The 18680-nt window shown below is 39.4% G+C and overlaps 1 protein-coding gene across 7 annotated transcripts in view; it reads right to left on the bottom strand.

The window, feature by feature from the left end:
- pax3b (paired box 3b) overlaps positions 1-18680 on the bottom strand; it is a 44403-nt gene that overhangs the window by 3824 nt on the left and 21899 nt on the right. For 4 of the 7 annotated variants that reach the window (XM_088078591.1, XM_088078590.1, XM_042486875.2 and 1 more), the window contains exons 8-9: positions 14255-14534; positions 5595-7932 (exon numbers count right to left, since the gene is read on the bottom strand). In XM_088078591.1, the coding sequence (XP_087934717.1) occupies positions 7898-7932; positions 14255-14534 (315 nt within the window). In that variant the 3' untranslated portion in view covers positions 5595-7897. Of the gene's footprint in view, positions 1-5594; positions 7933-14249; positions 14535-18680 lie in introns of those variants that run through there. The other 3 variants (XM_088078592.1, XM_042486874.2, XM_088078589.1) reach the window with 2 other exon arrangements.

Below are 18680 nucleotides of genomic sequence, written 5' to 3'. Positions count from 1 at the left end.
ACGTCACCTGGTTGCATTAAAATTGTTTGTGGCATGTTATTGTATCATGATATTAACATTGTTCCTCTAAGTCAAAAGTAGTGCGACACATCGGAGGCCCTGAAGTCACCGTTTGGCGTCTGATAGTTTCAGTGCCCACAACACTGACACACGCAGGACATGTGATTTTCTCTGGGCAAAGTTGGTCCCTAAAAAGTGCCAGCGCACAGCTGAAGAGTGGCACAGTGCTGGTATTGATGCAGTCACGTTGCTCTTGTTTTGCTAGCCGTCATTTCCTAGAAATTCCTGTCTGACTTCATTCCTCCAGCCCTTTCCCTCTGATCTGCGTCACCGTCTGCCAGTTGTCCTTTGCCTTTACAGAGAAACACGTGCACGCTGGAACTAACACAATGTACATCGCTTCCGCTGACACACATAAAAAAAACACTGTACATATTGTTGTCTGCAGTCCCCCGCTCTATTTCTCCTTCCCTCATGTCATTTCTCTCTCATCATGTGATTCCATTAAAAAAATTACTCAAGTCAGTCCTACTTTTCTGTTTTGCTCGGCTCCGCCACTGTCAAAACAGTCTCTTGGCTGCCGTGGATTACCCTTAAAGTGATACACCACGCAAAATCTGTCATCTGAGTATCAAACACTAACCCAGTGTTGGCTTGAATGGTTGCAAAAGGTCAGTAGTTTTTTCCTTCATATAGCGCTGCGGTCAGCTTGGACTCAGCTTGTGGCAATTGACTCGATGGTTTTCTGATGCAAAAAGTGTTTTCCCAAACATCTTTAGATTACTGTCAAACGATCCCTACATCATGAACCGCTTCTGAGCTGTCCATCCATGTGCAGTATGTTCCAAGCACTCACAGCTTTGCCAAAATCTGGTCATATTTACAGCTTTCAGCGAAACTTTGAGAATCCAGGAGGGCAGCAGAGCAACAAGGAAACAGTGTATTTAAAGTTGCTAAAATCTACATTGCAATATCAAAGCAATTGTTCAAATAAGTGCAAAAAGTGTTCGATGTGACGATCGATACGACTCGCATGCTATACGCTCAATGTCAAACTACATCCAGCAGCCAGTTAGGTGAGTTGGAGGTGAGTGGCTGGCTCAGGAGACAGAACTCCTGTTGTTGCTCGCCATGTTTTTGAGCTGCACATGTACACAATATCCGTTTGGTGACGTTTCGCTGTCTCCTCGCTCTCATTGGCTATTGCAGGTTTCTGCTCAGTATTCCATTGGAGCCGACAATCGGATATATCAAACGTGTTTGAAGAGACTCCAAATCAGTCAGTAACATTCAGATTATTTAGATAACCCTTCACACTTAACGATTATTTGGGCAGATGATCGGTTACGACCAGCCCCGAATTGGGAAAGTCCCCCCTTATCGTCATAAGGGGCGAATCGGGCCGAAAATTAGCCTGATTATCCTCTAGTGTGAACCAGCTTTAAGTTAGGAAAACACACAAAGACAAGCAGTAATACCAGACCTGACACATTAGGAGTGAAAATACAAAAGAAAACATACACACAACATGAGTAACAAGGAAAACTGGAAAACCTCAAAAACAAAGTCCACAACATAACACAAAACCTAAGATCATGGCAACATGTTGCCAGTGCTGGATGAAAAATTTGTGCCAACCAAATGTCAAATTTCTTCCTGAGTAAAACAGTGTTGTTTGTAATGTAACCACCACAGTTTTTTTAAATATACAGTTCTATTTAAAAGGATTCCTGAGCTCTAAGGTTGTACAGTCAACCTTAAGGAAACCACATAAGTGAAAAAAAAATGTTAACCACCAAATTTGGTATGCTGAAGGTTTTCAAGTGACAAAAGAAATACATTGTCAACGGAGACAAGAGATTGAATATTTAACAAATGAGGGCAATAATGTGGGAGTGTGTCACTTTACAGTTAATGTATCATCTGCTGGCTGTCTGCCAGTCACACACACACACACACACACACACACACACACACACACACACAGTGATCTGTTCCTGTCAGCCCCCCCTCCTCCTGCTCGGATGCCCTCCCTCCCTGTGATGTGTTTTTCCGTCTGGAGGTCCAGAGGTTAAGTTGTCCCCAGCATGTGTTGGTGCTCAGGTCAGCAGCAGCCAGGACCCGTGATGACAGAGTGTGTGAATGCTGTGGAGTGTCAGGGGTTAAGTGTATGTACAGGGGGCTGTATGGCAGGCCGGGGTATGTAGAAGACACCCCGAAACACTTCCCTCCACCTGGTAACCTCCTGTGGAGAATGATCGGATGTTTCGGGGAGTGACATGCTTAAGGTTATGCAGTGGTGGGGCAATGTTTATTAGTTTTAGTTTATTATTAGAAAAGAAAATGTCCAGAAAGCTATATTTATAATTCTCTTAATTAAAGAAAATTACATTTAATTTCACTTAACACTCTCTTGAGGTAATTTTCTTGATTGTTTTCTTTTGTTTGTTTGTTGTTTTAAGTTATTTTTTGTTTCTTATTTTTAGGTATTTTTCTTCTAACTTGTTGCTTATTTTTTATTTCTTTGGGCCTTTTTTTTTCTAAGATGCTTATTGCCCTCTTCCGATGTTTTTGAAGGAAATGAAGCCAATTTGCTCAGATTTCAAAGGGTTAAGGCAAAGTGGAAAGACTGAAAAAAAAACTAAATAAATAAATGGGCTGATGCTTGATAAAATCAACTACTTTAGAGGGGTCTAAAATCACTAAACATCGCGATATTTCACTACCTGCCAAGAAACAGACTGGGCTGCTAACTGGTTACTGCATTTTTCTTGGGTTCTGTCACTTTTATTTTGAGCAGTGTGCAGGATTTAGTGGCATCTAGCAGTAAGAATTGCAGATTGCATGACCCTCTGGTTGGAGGCAAATTAACCACTGAGGTTTCTTCCCCATATGTGGTGATTTAAACTAGTAAAAACACTAAAAAATATATAGTTTCATGTCAAAAATCAGCTTTTTTCAGATGCTACTCTGCTCATTGTTAGATAGCCGGCTAGCCCAGCACATGCTAATTCATGCTCAACTTTTTTTGTTTTCTTAAAAGCTTTAAAAATGGCTCATTCTAAGGTAACGAAAACACAATTTTTTTCTTTCTTTAAGGTGATTATACACTAAAGGCAAATATACTTATTATATGATATTCAATTTCTGCCAATATATCGCCTAAATCCTACACACTGGACCTGTAAAAGTGGAAAAATACTTTCTAAACTGACATGCCTAACTCACCTTCATAGCGGTAGTGTTTTTAGACATGGTTTAGACAACTGCAGTTGGACTGGGTGACTTATGCTAAGTCGCATTTTTTGCCTCAGTATATATAGACGGTGTGCACTCAAAAGTTTGCATTGATCATTTTTTTAACTACTTATTGTGTTCAGGACTCATATAAAGACAAACATATTCACATCTAGATTTAGTCTCCGTTTTACCCACTGTATCCCGTATGATGTCTTTGGACTTTAGTGGGACAGAGGAACATCTGGAGCAACCCACACCAACACAAGGAGAGCACGCACACACCAGCCTGCACTGATCATCACATTTAAACTAAAAACCTCCTGTGCCAACCAAAGAGTCAACGAGCCAACACGGTTCCTCTAAGACTACATCACAAATGTGGACGTTATTGACTAAGTATATGCCAAAAACAGCCACAGTACACATACTGGAGACAAAGACAATCAGAAAGGGTTCTCACACACTCACACACATACACACACACACGCACACACACAAGCATATTTAACACAGTGAGAATGACAGAAGCAGCTGCTGGCGTGATCTGGAGGTCATGTTAGATCACAACACCGAGTTAAAAAACAAATTCTTTAACCCAGGGGGTTGTCTAAGATGTGAGTTACTGGATCACATGGTTACACAAGGCTGTGAGTGTTTCCCTCAGCGTGTGTGTCTGGACAAAGACACAGATTGACTTACTGTGTACTGTATGTGTGTAACGGTGTTTTCCACAGAAAAATGTTTTTAATCAGTCTATTTTATTACATTTATGTTTCACTCAGAAGTCTAAGCAAGAGCAGATTTATATTTACCTCAGCAGGAGAGCTTTTTAAGGCATCAACTCACACTTTAAACATTTAATTAATTAACACTTTGATGAATAATTGCACCTCAACTCAGAGCCAACAGTCCAAATCCTGTGTAGTTCATACAGGTATGAGCCAACAGACACATGAGGTGTGTTGTTATTTTGTGCAGCCCTAAATGAAAAAATTAGAAAAAAATCAAGGATCATTTCATATATTTGTAAGGCTAATAAGCCCAGCTGACCAGTGCGAGTGTTTCAGGAACACAGCGTTTTGTTTTTGTTTTTTTAATTTAGAAATGAAATTTTTCAGGGCAAAATTAATTTTAATTTGGATTTATTTGAATATATAGTTGTGTGTGTGTGTGTATAATACTGCCAAAATTCCAATCCAAAAATCAGTCATTATCCGGCAGTATGAAATACCATTAAAATAGTTCCATTTAACTACACTCTGGGGTGCATTAAAGAAATAATAGCCTTTTCAGTGCAGGGGAGTGTTCATTAATAAAAGTAATGTCTTAGCTTCGGAATTTTGCAGGTGTGATTTGTCTTCATCTTTAATGGTATGGACTGATTAAGAAAGCAAACAGTGTGTGTGTCTGTGTGTGTGTGTGTGTGTGTGTGTGTGTGTGTGCGCACCTACATGCGTTTACATCTGTATGCCAAAGTGTGTATCCGCAGGACTGTTTGTGTGCACCACAGGTGATTAGAGCGCCACTGCTTGTACTTTTCCACAGTGTGTGTGTGTGTGTGTGTTTGATGGCGCGTGTGTGTGTGTCTCAGTGTCTTCTCATTGGCCGAATTCTTCAGGCTTAGCAAACAGAGCTGACAAGACTATGAGTGATCCTTAACGTTGTTATTGACTTAGACTTTATTTATAGAGTGTGTGGTCCAGCTGCACGAGCTGCACACAGCGCCACCCCTCCGAGGCCTGCGAGCAGACACGATTAATCAGAAGAATGTTATAATTAGGGCTTAATACCCTCAGGCTGCATGAACACACACACACACACACACACACACACACACACAGAAACAACACTATATGTGAACATGAACATAATGTATGAATGCATGTGGTGCACAAACACACACGCACAGAGCAGCCCTGTGTATGTACGCAGGGTGGATGGGTTGCAGAGGTTTTCGGAGGGACTGGGCGTGCTGTTTGTCCAAAACGCTTTAAGGCTTGTTCTCCTCATCAGAGAGAGGTTGTTAAACAAAAGTCAGTTTGTTACAGTAGCGTGGGGCCAGTGGGGGTATTAATACACACCAATGCAGATGTCTGAGCATTTACAGCCATCTGTAAGAAAGCCTGTTGTGTTCACTGTCAAATCGAATGTCTGGTGATCCCCATTTGGCCGGGCCTATTTTGGTTGGAGAGTTCACATGAGCGCCACACAAAAGTACATATTTGTCTCCGAGTGCACTGGTATTCAACTATAGAATGAAATACAGTCGCTTCCTGTTTATCATGTTGTGAACACAAAGACTCTATTTAATAATTAGCATCGGATGGACAAAACACGAAGAAAACAGAAGCGGCTGTTTTCAGAATTTTTATTCTATTATAAATAGTAGTGATAATGCGCTTGTACACATGACATTATGTCATATCGCTTTGTCAAATAATACAAAAAATATATCAATGGAATGAAAGGACTGGTTCATTCGTACATAGACAGATATACAAGAGCGTTCATGAAGGCACCCTATTATTCTAAACTGTAGTTTGATGGGTAAAGTATTTCTACTCGCACACTGCACAGTAAAAAAAACATTATTTGTTTTAACTTTAAAAAGTTACATTGTAAAAACAAATCCACTTGTTTTAACTCCGAGCTGCCTTAATTTTTTAAGTTGACTGAATTTGAGAAGATAAGTTGAATCATTACAGAATTATCTCAACTCAATCTCTCAGATTCAATTAACCTAAATTTTTAAGGCAGCTTGGACACTAGTTTTTAAGTTAAAACAATTAGTTTCTTTTTACGAAACAAACAAATATATATATTTTTTTAAATTTACAAAACCTAGTGTACAGGCTGCCTTAAATTTTTATGTTGACTGAATTTAAGAAGACAGGTTGAATCAATACAAAATTACCTCAACTAGTCCTCTCAAATTCAATCATGTTAAAATTTTAAGGCAGTCTGGCCATTAGTTTTTAAGTTCAGACAATTTAGTTTCTTTTTGCAGTGTCCAAGTTGACTGAATTTGAGAACACAAATTGGGGTCATTTTCAAAAGACACACCTTGTCTTCGCAAATCCATTCAACTTAAATTTTAAAGCAGCCCAGATATTAACTTTTTAAAGTTAAAACAATTTACTTTTTACAGTGTTTGGGGAATTTTACACTGTTGACAAACAGAACATTTTGAGACAATAAATATGTTCAGAATGTGTAAAAATGAATTTTCCTGTGTTTGCAAAATGGAGACAAAAAAAGGTCTTGAGCGAATTTAAAAAATTTTTTTTTTTTTTTTTTTTTTTTTTTAAAAAGTACACTTTTGGCTTTCTCATTCCTGGAAATTTTCTGTTTACATTGGCATTCCCTTGATTCATTCTTTTCCTCATGACACTACACTGACTTAAGTCCTTACAAATGTGGTCCTCAGTGTGCTATTACAGCAATATTAACAATGTTTCATATTGGACCCAAAAGCCTTCACATGTGTTTGCAAACTGGATCCAGAAAATGAATCCAAAGCATTTCGTAAGACTTTAAGAGGCACGTTGTTATTATTTTAATGGTGAGGTCGACTCTGAGATACATGATATTGCACTTCTGGTCAGCTGGGAGAATGGCTGTCTTTAGTCTTAATTCTCTCGGCCTCTCGGTTTCTCAAGTGTCTCTCGGTCGTGACTTGTGACCCGGTGGCTTTTTCTCGCCGGGAGAGGATCTTTAAAGGGTTTTTTAACCCCTGTGATCGATCTTGCCTATCCCCCCCTCCCTTTCCTTTAAAGCCACTTCTCCGCCGCCCTCCTCTACTGCTCTCTCATCTGTCACTTTCCCTAAAGTCACCCCCTGACCTCCTCGGAGTTCCTCTCTAAAACTACAAAAGGCCGGGATCCCTGCCTCACCGCCCGAAACATCAATGACACAGAAAGGCGAGAGGAGAGAGAGAGAGAAGGAGACAGAGGAGGAGGAGGTAGGAGGAATGTTTGAATGAACTTTCACTGCAGTACAGCTGTGGTGTACATTGGATACAATAAACCCACACATTCGTTCGCTCACGTTTGTTTTCTCCAACTCTGGAATTTCTCTCCATGTGTGGGATGCACAGATCTCAAACAAATGCAATAAAATCAACAAAGCCCTTTTCTTTTTTTCCCCGTTCAGCAGATACAATATGGGGATTAATTTGGGGATACATGGAATTTCATACGTACTCATGTGGCCCTAAGATATGTAAACATGTTCCTTCAAGCATCGCCTCAGAGGTTTGTCGATTACTACGAAGAGATTTGGGTTTGATGTCCTCACAGAGACCCCACAGGCAGCCTATGAACAGTGTTTGGTCGCTGGATTTGTCTGTGTCTCTGCAGGGCACCGTAGACGCTCAGAGCTCTGCACCACATCAAGCACCGACATCTCTGCCGTCCATCCACAATACTGATGCGATGTTCACAGTCAATCAACAGTTTTTTTCTTCACAGTCAATCAACAGTTTTTGGTCTGATATTCCTTCTTGTGGTCCCTTCTTTTTTTTTTTTCTCCACCAAGAATTAATAATATAACGTCCTGTTGTAGAGAACACGTCCAGTATATGGTAGCAAAATAAATTTTGGTCCAGATATTAAAAGATTTCCATCACTGTACACACTGTTCACGTCAAGTCCGAAGCTCAGGTGATTTCAGGCCTCAGATAAGAAAGGGCACCTGTAAAAAAACGGATGAAACAGTTGGTAAATTACAAGTGAAAGGGGACTTTTTTTTAATAAAAGGTGGAAAGATGATAAAAGAGATATACAGCTGCAATAAATTTTGGGCATATGTTTTAGTGTGGTACTCCACTAACATATGGCTATTGTTAGCATTGCATGTGCTAACAGTGGTTTGGGGTGTAAGGTGGAGAAGGCAGAATAGTGAACTGTGTCTCAGATAAATACAACTACAAGATTTGTCATACTTAAAACAGCAAAAACTGCAATTACAGTAAAAATGCAAACTGGAAGAATCTTACATTTGGAGTATGAAATAGGCCAGAGGTTCTCAATCATGGGTAAGGGGACTTGCCGGGGTCCTTGATGGAGTTCCAGGGGGTCCACAGAAAAATGAGGAATAGTTTCTTCTCATTATTTGATTCACCATAGAGGTGAGCTCGCAGCAGGAGTCGTGAGACTGACTGCTCTGATAACAGGTTTCACTTCCTCCACTATTACCTCCAACCAAGCAAAAATCAACCAAACCAAGCTAAATACCGAAATATTTTCAGATGGAGGTCCCTGGGGCAAAATCTAATCAAACCAGGGTGCATGAAATAATGTGTGTCAGTTTAGGGGTCATTGACACACACAAAAAAAGGCTGATAACCACTGATTTAGGATATAGCATAATTTAATACTCACGTTTTGAACAAACAATATATAATATATATAATATAAAAGGTTTTCTTTAAATGGTCTTGTCATAGTTAATGTATTCAGTTACCTGTTCACATAAGTTTTCTGTAAAATATATTTCCTAACATGGGCTAAAAGCTGCTTTAAAGGCTCCTCCACACTGCAAGCACTAAAATTATGTTTAAAACAAATTCGGAATAATTTGTATTACATGTATCTGTTGGCTTTAGCATATTAAAGTTTAAAAATGTTCAGTCTAAAAATACTAGAATCAGCCTTCAAAGTACTCAGTATGTAATATTTTTAACTTGTAGAATGCAACTCTGCAACCTTGCTATAACAGGCCCAAATTTTAAAAAATAGAGCACATGCACACAGGTGAAAAACACTGGTGGCCCCAGATGCCCCTGCTGTACATGAATGTGTAAAAAAATGTCAAAATCCCCCTTTTTTCTTCATCTGGTAAGTTAAAAATATCTATTTTCATCTGAACTTGTAAAGGCTGAATATATAACAAAATGTTGAATTGGTAACATCTTGCAAATTTGATAAAGGTGATTAAATACAGAATCAACCATAATGGTTGTCATTACACCCAAACTAAGTTATTCTATATTTTATAGATTACGTATAAACACCTTTATATCCCTTTTGTTGTTCAGATGACCAGAAATGAACAGTATGTTATCCTACTGTTGAACTCCAAGAAGAGTCATCTGAATTAATTTATGTATTTGGGATTAGAGACAATTGTGCTGTGTGAAAAATACAGTCAATACAGCTTACAGATACTGAGCAAATGAAGATTCATTGTTTCTAAACATGTTTTACAGCTGATGTCTGGAAATAATGTGTGTGCACTTTTCCTGAAATGGACCTCCGAAACATGTCAACACTTCGAGCTTCAAGCAAGCAGGAAAGGTCATGAAATATTAGTGAGTGAATCACTGTTGAAGAGTGCCAAAAACAGAGCAATGAACAATTAATACTTATTTTTTTAAAAGTTAATGCTATGGCGCTCCATAACTCTCTAAAATCAACTGTGGTTGCAGATCTTTGCTCTGAGATACAGGAAGTGACTTTTTGTTTTGTTTTGTTTTGGTTTTTTTTGGTTGGTAAGAAAGGTCTGGTCTCGTTTGGTTTTGGTTTGGTTTGGTTTGGTTTTGGTTTGGTTTTGGTTTGGTTCAGTTTGGTTTTGGTTTTGGTTTTGGTTGTGTTTGGTTTTGGTTTGGTTTTTTTTGTCTCTGTTCAACCTTCAAGTCTTCTAGTAATTACATTTTCATGTTACTAAACTACTTTTTAATTTTGTTGTTGTGGCAACATAATTGCTGGTTGCTTTATGTTCAGAGACAGCATTTTTTCATGCACCAAGCAGGTGGTACATGAATATGGTGTTGAGTTTAATGCAACAAAAGCAGAATGGTTAAGGTTAGAGTAAGATGATTAATTAAATATCTATAAAAAGGCAAAATAAAATAAAATAAAATAATGCTGTAGGATACTGTATTGCAAGATTACCTATTCTGGCAGAAAACAAGTGATACACATCGGCACTTAAATTCTGCTGATAAGTTCACTGTCATCACTTTTAACATTTCCATGATATGTGAACAGAAAATGTAATTTGCTTTGCATTACATTTTTCTCAAAACATATTTGCTATGTCAGATTTGTTGTATATACACAAAATGTCCAGGAGGACGGGCTACTCTGTCTCCCAAAGACGTGAGTAGTTAGCTACTTCTTGCCACCACAGTTAAACAGGTAAGGAAACTTCAACAGAAGAACTTCCAGAGAAATAAACTCCACAGAATCGGGAACACTGGCTGACAGGTGACCGCGGCAAAGCGCTGAGCAGAAACACCACAGCACGTCCTGCTTAGCAACAGAGACATTACCTAAATAAAAACAAACAAGTATTTCATGGATTACCACTGTAGTTTCCGAGACGCCGTCCAGTGAGAGAACTACATGTCGTCAAAGCCGTGCAGCAGTCGTGGACCGCTTTCTCTCTCTTTTACACTGGAACCTGGAGCGGCACTATCCAACACTGCTTCCCCAGCTGACCTCAGTCCTAGCACCTGTTTCTAATAGCCGCCCTGCCAGAGGCTATTAGGATCCGTCCACCCCCAGAAAGGACCTTTCCTCTGCAGCTCCAAACCCAACCGCACACCGGCTATCCAGTCGCACTGATTAATCACATCAAGATGGACTGCTCGAGCTCGTAACGCTGTGGAGGTGTATGTTAGTGCGTGTGCTGTCCCGGTGGCTGCCTTCGAGCTTGTGTGTGTGTGTGTACGCACAGTGCCACATGCTAGAGTTTTTTCATGTGTGTCGCCCTAATTCTTTATTCTGTTCACTTTGAGATATCTGACCGAGATATTTCATTAGACATTTGCTGCTCTCGGATATTAAGTCAGATATTCATTCGATACACACGCGGTCGGGATGTTTGGACCGCTGCCACGCTCTTTGAAGGGCCCGGTTGTCTCGAGGTTGCCACAAGGTCAGTGGATGAACCTGATTGGTCAACCCCCTGCGGACCAAAATTGGAAACGGCGGCCGCTGTAATCACGCTGTGACGGAAAACGACGTTGCCTTCCAAAGTTCGCCGGAGAATTTGTTTGAAGTTGATTTTAACCCTTAAAGTAACAGTAATGTGAAGTGAAAAGACCCTCTCACTGCTGGACAGGTAAGTATTCTCTGAAGGCAAACAGTCTGAGGAGGGCTATCAGGCACTACTGCGGCTACACTTTACCCTGATGCGAGCTGACGCCACAGTGCACCTAACCGCAGATTTCAGTATCAGCGCCGGGCTGATCGCTTCAGAGATGGAATCAGATCTGCACAATTAACCCCAACACTTGAGACTGCATGATTGGACCCGGAAAAATGTAAGCTACCTTTAACAAGCAGCGACCTGTGCTGTGTTTTATACAGTTTTTTTTTCCATCCCTGGATTCAAAGCAAGGAATTTGCGGTTACAAGATATGTGTCTCACTACCAGAACACCCGATTCATGCACTGTATCGGCTGGCTCGGTTTAGATTTTCATCTAAATTCTTTCGCTGAAAATAGGTGAAAGGCCACTCTAAAATCAGTCAGCGGTTTGAACTATTGGAAGAGTCTTCAATTGCTTCAGGTCATAGATCAAAAAAATAAATCAATCAATCAATTAAAAAAAACAACAATCCTGTGGCTTTGTTGTTCTGTGGTCACATGATCTCTAAGCCCAGAGACGAACATATTTTAAAAATACTTTTTTTTTTCAAATTTTGATAGATAACACAAGTTATTTATAAAACATATCAGCAATTGCAACAGCGACACAACTACAAGTAATGCTCATGGTGTCTACTTACGTCTACTTTAATGCATTTTCAAGTTAATTTTTGACCAAATATAGGACTTATTTTTATTTATTTATTCAAGCATTGTAGGTAAGTATAAAGATACATATATCCTCTTAGAGAGAGTTATGTTAATCTACACTTAGTTCAGAGTTTAAAGTTGTCTGACATCAGAAGCTTTGCATTTCTTGCAGAATAGCGTGAATAATTTTAACATAACGAAATTAAAAGTTGGATAAATGAAACTAGATAACATTTGTGGCAATTAAGACCTCACAAATTCAAATTTAAGACTATTTATTTATACATGCATACATAAAATGAGTTTAAGACATTTTAAGACTTTGCTGCAGACAGCAGCACTTAAAAATTCATTAATATAATTACAAAACGAGTTTATCATGACTGAATCAAGCTATAGCTGTGTAATTTTACACTGCCCGTAAATTGAGCTATGTCAGTGGTTTTGCTTTTCCTCTCGGTTTCCGCTCCGTGCTCTCTGGACATTAAGTTTCTCCCGGGAGTCAGCTAAGTTTGTTCAAACCCATTTTGCATGAACACTAACTAAAAGCGGAAAACAAAAACAATGAGGACCACTGAAAACATAATTTATCTGGGTTATAAGCCCCAAAATGTTCAGCCTGCAAATGTACTCACACGTACACCACACTCTTAAACTACAGTATTCAATATGATTTACGTTTTCAGGGCCAGGATAGGTACTGAAAAAGTAGGTCAAGCATCACATAAAGAATTTAAACTCAGTGCAGTCAGTGATAATGGAGTCAGTTAACAGTGACAGTGGTGGAAAGTAACTAAGTATATTTACTGAGCACAATTTTGAGATACTTGGCTTCACGAGATTATTCTATCTGTCTCTTGTATGCTATTTTTTGGATGTAAACATTGTACCTTTAACTCCACTATATCTTTTTGACAGCTAGTTTCCAGTTTGCAAATATAGATTTTATACACAAATCATATGATCAGCTCTTAGATATGATAAATGTTTTTGGTTAAACTTTCCAAAAGTACATAAGGTAGTTAAAATTTGCTCCACCTCGACCACCCACATTATTATTTATGTACCCTTCAATGTTTTCTGTATCCAGGGGATACAGTCATTTCACAGGCAGTAGGGGGGGATGCCAACATTCAAAAATAGACTCATCATAGCAAAATCCAAAATGTAATCCCACCTGAACAAAGTCGATGGCCATGAGGTACGTGTTGTTGTTTTTCATGTTTATTACATTTTGGGGGGAAATTTTGTTTTATAAAATTGTTTCTTATAGATGATTTTATATGTTCACGTTGAAGAATAAGGATTTGTATTATAGGAACTTTGATAATTAGGTATTAAATGTCTGTATCCTGGTGGATACGTTGCCCAGATGAGGGCATAAAATCAGAATTCATATTGTTATTTTGCTATTTTGCTGCTACGCCAATTTGCTTCACTGCACCAGATAAATTCTTGACTCTACTAACTAAAACGATCTATAATAGGGTATTGATAGTGTAGGAGCACCACAGTGAAGATGTACGTATAAAAACAGGAATTAAATGTTTTGTCTATAAATTTTAATTGGTTGTTGTTTATTCAAAGACTAGATTTGTGTCAAGCGTTCAAACCATACTTTATATAAATAACCATTGTTCACTTTTTAAAAAACTTATTATGCAAAACATAAGAGAAAGTAGCAAATTAATTGTTAATAAAATGTTTTAGAAGTTGCTATATAATCTTTTGAATAAAGAGGATATTTATCCCCTAAATGGGCAATGTATCTCAGGAGATACAATTTGTATTTTGAAAATAAATAAATAAATAAATCATGAAATCCTGTTATCTTAGCCTAAATACATTAGAAAATAGCAATTAACTCACTTTCAAAAATATTTACATGTGCCTGCTCATTGAAGGGTTAATACAAACAGTGCACAATAACATTTATTGCACCAGATGTAAGTAAAAGCTCTGTTTTATCTGTACTGCATGGCTGAAACTTGGAAAAACGTGGAAGCTAAACCTGCTACATAATGTATATTTCATATTTGTCTGATTCTTCCTGAGATTTTATTGCTTTTACATATGTTGCTGCTGGTGTTTTCTGTTTTTTTATTTCATTAACAGCTCTGTAAAGCTCTCCATAGGCCTTTTCTATGAGTAAATGTGTAAGCAAAGACTACTTTCTGTACATATGGTATAAACGTTTTCTTTGCTTGTGCAGGTGTAGGCGCAGCTGTAAATGGTGAGAATATAAAGGGGAAGTCTATTGACCTTACTTTGTCCGTACTGGCCGTACTGGTAGGACGCCACATGGTCGACGGTGTAGCCCGGTGAGCTGTAGGAAGGCGGGCAGTAGGACTGGGAGCTGGGCAGGGAGGGCAGAGCCGACATGGAGGGAACACTGGTGAGACCCTCCAGGCCCTTGATGTGATCCATGCGCTGGCTGCAGCTGGCGGCCATGCCAGCAGGAGGCTCCAGGCCGCCCGTCAGAGGGGAGATGGCGTAGTCGCTTTGGGGCTGATGAGGCACACCGCCCGGGTTCAGCAGACCCATCACCTGATCAGAAGGAATGTAGGAGAGAGAAAATTTAATTGGCTGTGGGGTGTGTTTGGTGTACTGTCAGAGCACTGTGAGGGACTGTAATGTTAGTAGCACTTGCAGTTATGCTGAAAGAAGCTGGATAAGCTTTTTTTTTTTTTTGCATTTTGCTGTCCATTTGTTTGCTCATGTAGATTTAATCGATGGAATTATGAAAAACATTTTCACCGCTGGCCCCAACCCCAGTCCTTACCCCAAAAAAGTGACTTTGTTTTCAACAATAGGAGCATCCTATGTGAAAGACATGTTTTCTGTTGTCTTTAGCTTCTGGCAGTCGGGTGTGGACTCAAATCACATGACTTTAATTCAAGTCAAATTTGATGACTTCACAAAATAAAAATCAAGAAACACTTGGCTTGGACTTTAACACCAATGATTCCTCTTGACTTTACTTAGACTTGAGCCTTTGGACTGAAAAATACTTCATACACTTCCCTAAACCAAAAGCTTACAGAGTGTATTAAGGTTGGCGATATCGTGTATGACATCCACGTACTCCATTTACTATTTTACAACATTTGCATTTACATTATACAACAAGATAGGACAGAACATATTAAATGTATACGATTGTGGTACTGGTTAATCATGCTATATGCAATGAAAGTGCAGTGTCAGCACAACTTTTTTAAAATCAAGTTTAGTTGCACTTATTTTAAGAAATTACTGCTTTCTAAAAGCATTTATGAGTTTTTTAGAGTTCATTTATCAAGTATGGTTGTTAAAACAGCATAACATTTGGTAACAAGTGCATTATTACTTTTTTAGGACTCGAAATTCCAAGGTTAGGATTTGAGACTTGACCCAGGACTTGTCTTGATTTGGGACTTGACTCTGGATTTGTCAGTCTTGACCTGCAACGTGACTCGACACTTTCCAGTCTTGACTTGGAATTTGAGTGCAAAGACTTGAGAGTTGTGACTTGCAAAACAATTATTCAGTCCCACCTCTGGTTTCTGACAAGCTTTTATAACATATTAAATATCTCTTTAACATATGCAAGCACAGGAGTGTGTGTAACATATATCAACACAGACACCAAAACAAACACACACACCCAGACACACAAAGGAAATCCCCCTGTCGCGGACATCAAAAGGCTCCCAGCAAGCCCGTCCCAGACAGAGATAGCACCAGAGAGGAAGAATTAAGCAATTTGTCTCTGATCCGCGCCTCCACTTATTCTTAAATTCCTTTTTGACACTGCTCCAAAAACCCATTTCACAAGATAACAACTTATCTCAGAGGAAGATATGCCGACAACGATAACACAAAAGAAGGGTCTGTGTGAGCCCGGCTCTGCTCTGCCTCGGAATAGATCTGCAGTTTGAGAAATCCGTGACCTGGTCTTTATTAGCGACCAGATAATCAAATTTGGGGGAATATTCTGTGGCCAGCAAAGGACGGAAAAGAGCCGTGGGGCAAAGTGTTTCAACTGGTTTCAAAACAGACTTGATACCACCGACCCCCCCTCTTCAATGCTCGCTGACTTTACCTGTCCATCATCAAAGCGCTCAGTAAACCGTTAATAAGAAATTGAGACCGGCTTTATCACTTATGAAAGTAAGTCTAACTGAATCTGCTACCTCTAAATGTATCGTATCCCACCTCCTCCTCGACAGAGCAGAGGCCTCCAGGCTCCTCCAGTTGTCCTAATAAGAAGCAGGTACGCTGCTCTTTGGCTCCTCTTGGCCCTCTAAGTGACATATTATTCTACATCCACACACACACATGGTCCTGCTTAAATCATTTCCCAAGTAGGGGAGGTGAATGGAGGAGTCCATGTTGATTTGGAGAGGGGAGTTGTGTTTCCTCTCATGCCCGCTAACAGTTTCCTAAAAAATTAACCTGCGTTTGGAGGGCTTGGTTTAAGCAGCGTGTAAAGATACGCTTTGGCTTCGATAAGCCACAGGGGGCAGAGATACACGCTCTTTGAACTGATATTTCACTTTGGTGACTTTCGTGTGCTGCTGTCTGTTTGCTCTTATCTCTTTATCCAAACCCCATCATCCCTCTCTCCTGCGCCTCTCCCTGCCTCATGAGATGCCTGCTGGCCGGCCCATCCAGGGTGTTTCATATTGGAACTACGCCGTTGCCAGCGGCCTGAATCAGTGCGTCCAGGAGTTAGCGAGGAAGAATGTCGGGATGGGGGCGGGGGGAACATCTGAGATGGGACATTCCTCCGCCGCTGTACGAAATATATACAAATAAATGAGAACCTTTGCGTTCACGAGGAGGAATGTTCAGGCAAACATTTTAAGAATGCAATCACAGGAGGCTTCCCTTGAGGCTAGAGCATAGCGGGGAGTCGGTGTTTGTGCACACATACATGAGCATGAGGATGCTGTCTCTTGCTGCCTCAATGCACAACACTGTTTGTAAAGTATAGTTAGTGCATGTTTTATTCATGCAGCAGTGCATCTCTGTATGTTTGAAAGCCTGTATGTGTAAAAGTAAAAGCATGAGGACAGACTTTGAAAATAGCATTTTTCAGAGGAAGGGACGCTCTGACAACACACACTCAAGGGTGCAGGTTTTGTTTCAACATTGCTGGGGCATATACAACGCAGGGTTGGGGGTCTTCCGCCAGGAAATTTTGAGCATCAAAAAATAAATTCTCTGCATTCTGTTTTTTTATGCACCAGTGTGCCTTTTTTGTAGCAGTTTAAAGTGGAAATGTCTTTAATTTTGTCAAAATACAAATAATCAGCAGCATGTTTTCACTGGGGGAGGGACAAATGCACATGTTTTAAACATTGAGGGGGACATGTCCACTGCATTCTCCCTGAAAATCCACACATCTGTTACCCTAAAGACATAAAATAAAATGGCCAGAAATTAACCCTTTAAAAACAGACATCTTAAGACAGGCTACAGAAGATCATTGTTTGCATGATAATGTTTAAATAGATGTAAAATAAGAATCATAATAGCCACAGCATTAATTATTTCTGCAACAGAAAATTAAAGCGTCTGTCTTCTGTGTTATCATGTTGTATGCTCATGATGACGTCATTACGCTATGTTACGTGTCGTGCAAATCTAGCAAAAACCCACTGTGGTGCCCGTGGAATGAATGACAAATCTATCAAAACGTCTTTGCACCCTGCTCATAAAAATGAGCATACATCAAAAATTAAATGATGTACATAATTCAAATAACTGATGGGGTGTTAAATTTTTTTTCTTTTTGTTTCTAAATTTACAAATCTTTTGGATCAGTACGTAGATTTTTTAAAATTTTGCAAATTCTGATGAAAAACGTCAGATTTTTGTATTTATTTTTTTAGTGACACAATTTCAATACTTTAATCAGTTGATGTGGTTTAGTGGCTTACATAACATTTTATTTTAGGTTGTACACATTTTAGAAATTTGAAGCATTTAAAGATACTCTACAAAATGAAAAACACAATAAGCAAAGTACCAGTATAGGCACTGGTGGAAGATTTCTATTCTATAGAGTTTAAAGGGTTAAAAAAAAAAAGTAGTGTGAACTTAATTTTAAGTTTAACTTGCTCCTTGTTCAATGTTTTGCTTCTATATTGGAAATTATTTTTAAAAATGCAGCAATCTTCCGATCTAAACAGAATGTTGAAAAGTTGACTCAGCCATGCTGCTCAACCATGTCGTGTAATATTTGTGTAAAAGATGTTGCAAAATCCTTAACTGATCCTCAAAATGTCATGGAGTTGATCAATTATCTACACTGTGTGTGTGTGTGTATGTGTGTGTACCTGTAATTATGTGGACCTGTGAATGTGTGTTCATGTGAGTGTGTGTCTGTGTTCACAGCGCTGCGGCCTGTTCTCTGAGGAGTCAGACTGCGTCAGGCTGAAATCTCATTTTCTGCCTGTTAGGGTCTCTAACTCCTCTGTCTCCTCTGCTGTACCCTCTGTCTAGGTGCAGGGACCTTGGGACTTCATGCCTGGATAATTGGCTGTAATTGTCTTTTCACTTCTAATTTGTCACACGCTCAATTGTCCTCTGTCCTCCTAGAGTCATCTCACTTTTCTGCTCCAACAGGGAGTGACCCATCCTGCAGAACTGCAGAGGAGCGTGCATTTGGAGTGAATCAGTGAGCGGCGTGCGTGTGCACTTATG

The sequence above is a fragment of the Plectropomus leopardus genome, chromosome 6 (assembly GCF_026936395.1).
Source record: "Plectropomus leopardus strain MGB_pleo_1.0 chromosome 6, ASM2693639v1, whole genome shotgun sequence".
NCBI classification, from domain to species: Eukaryota; Metazoa; Chordata; class Actinopteri; order Perciformes; family Serranidae; genus Plectropomus; species Plectropomus leopardus.
The sequence above is the reverse complement of the archived record's forward strand: the minus strand, read 5'-3'. Positions and strand labels throughout refer to the sequence as shown.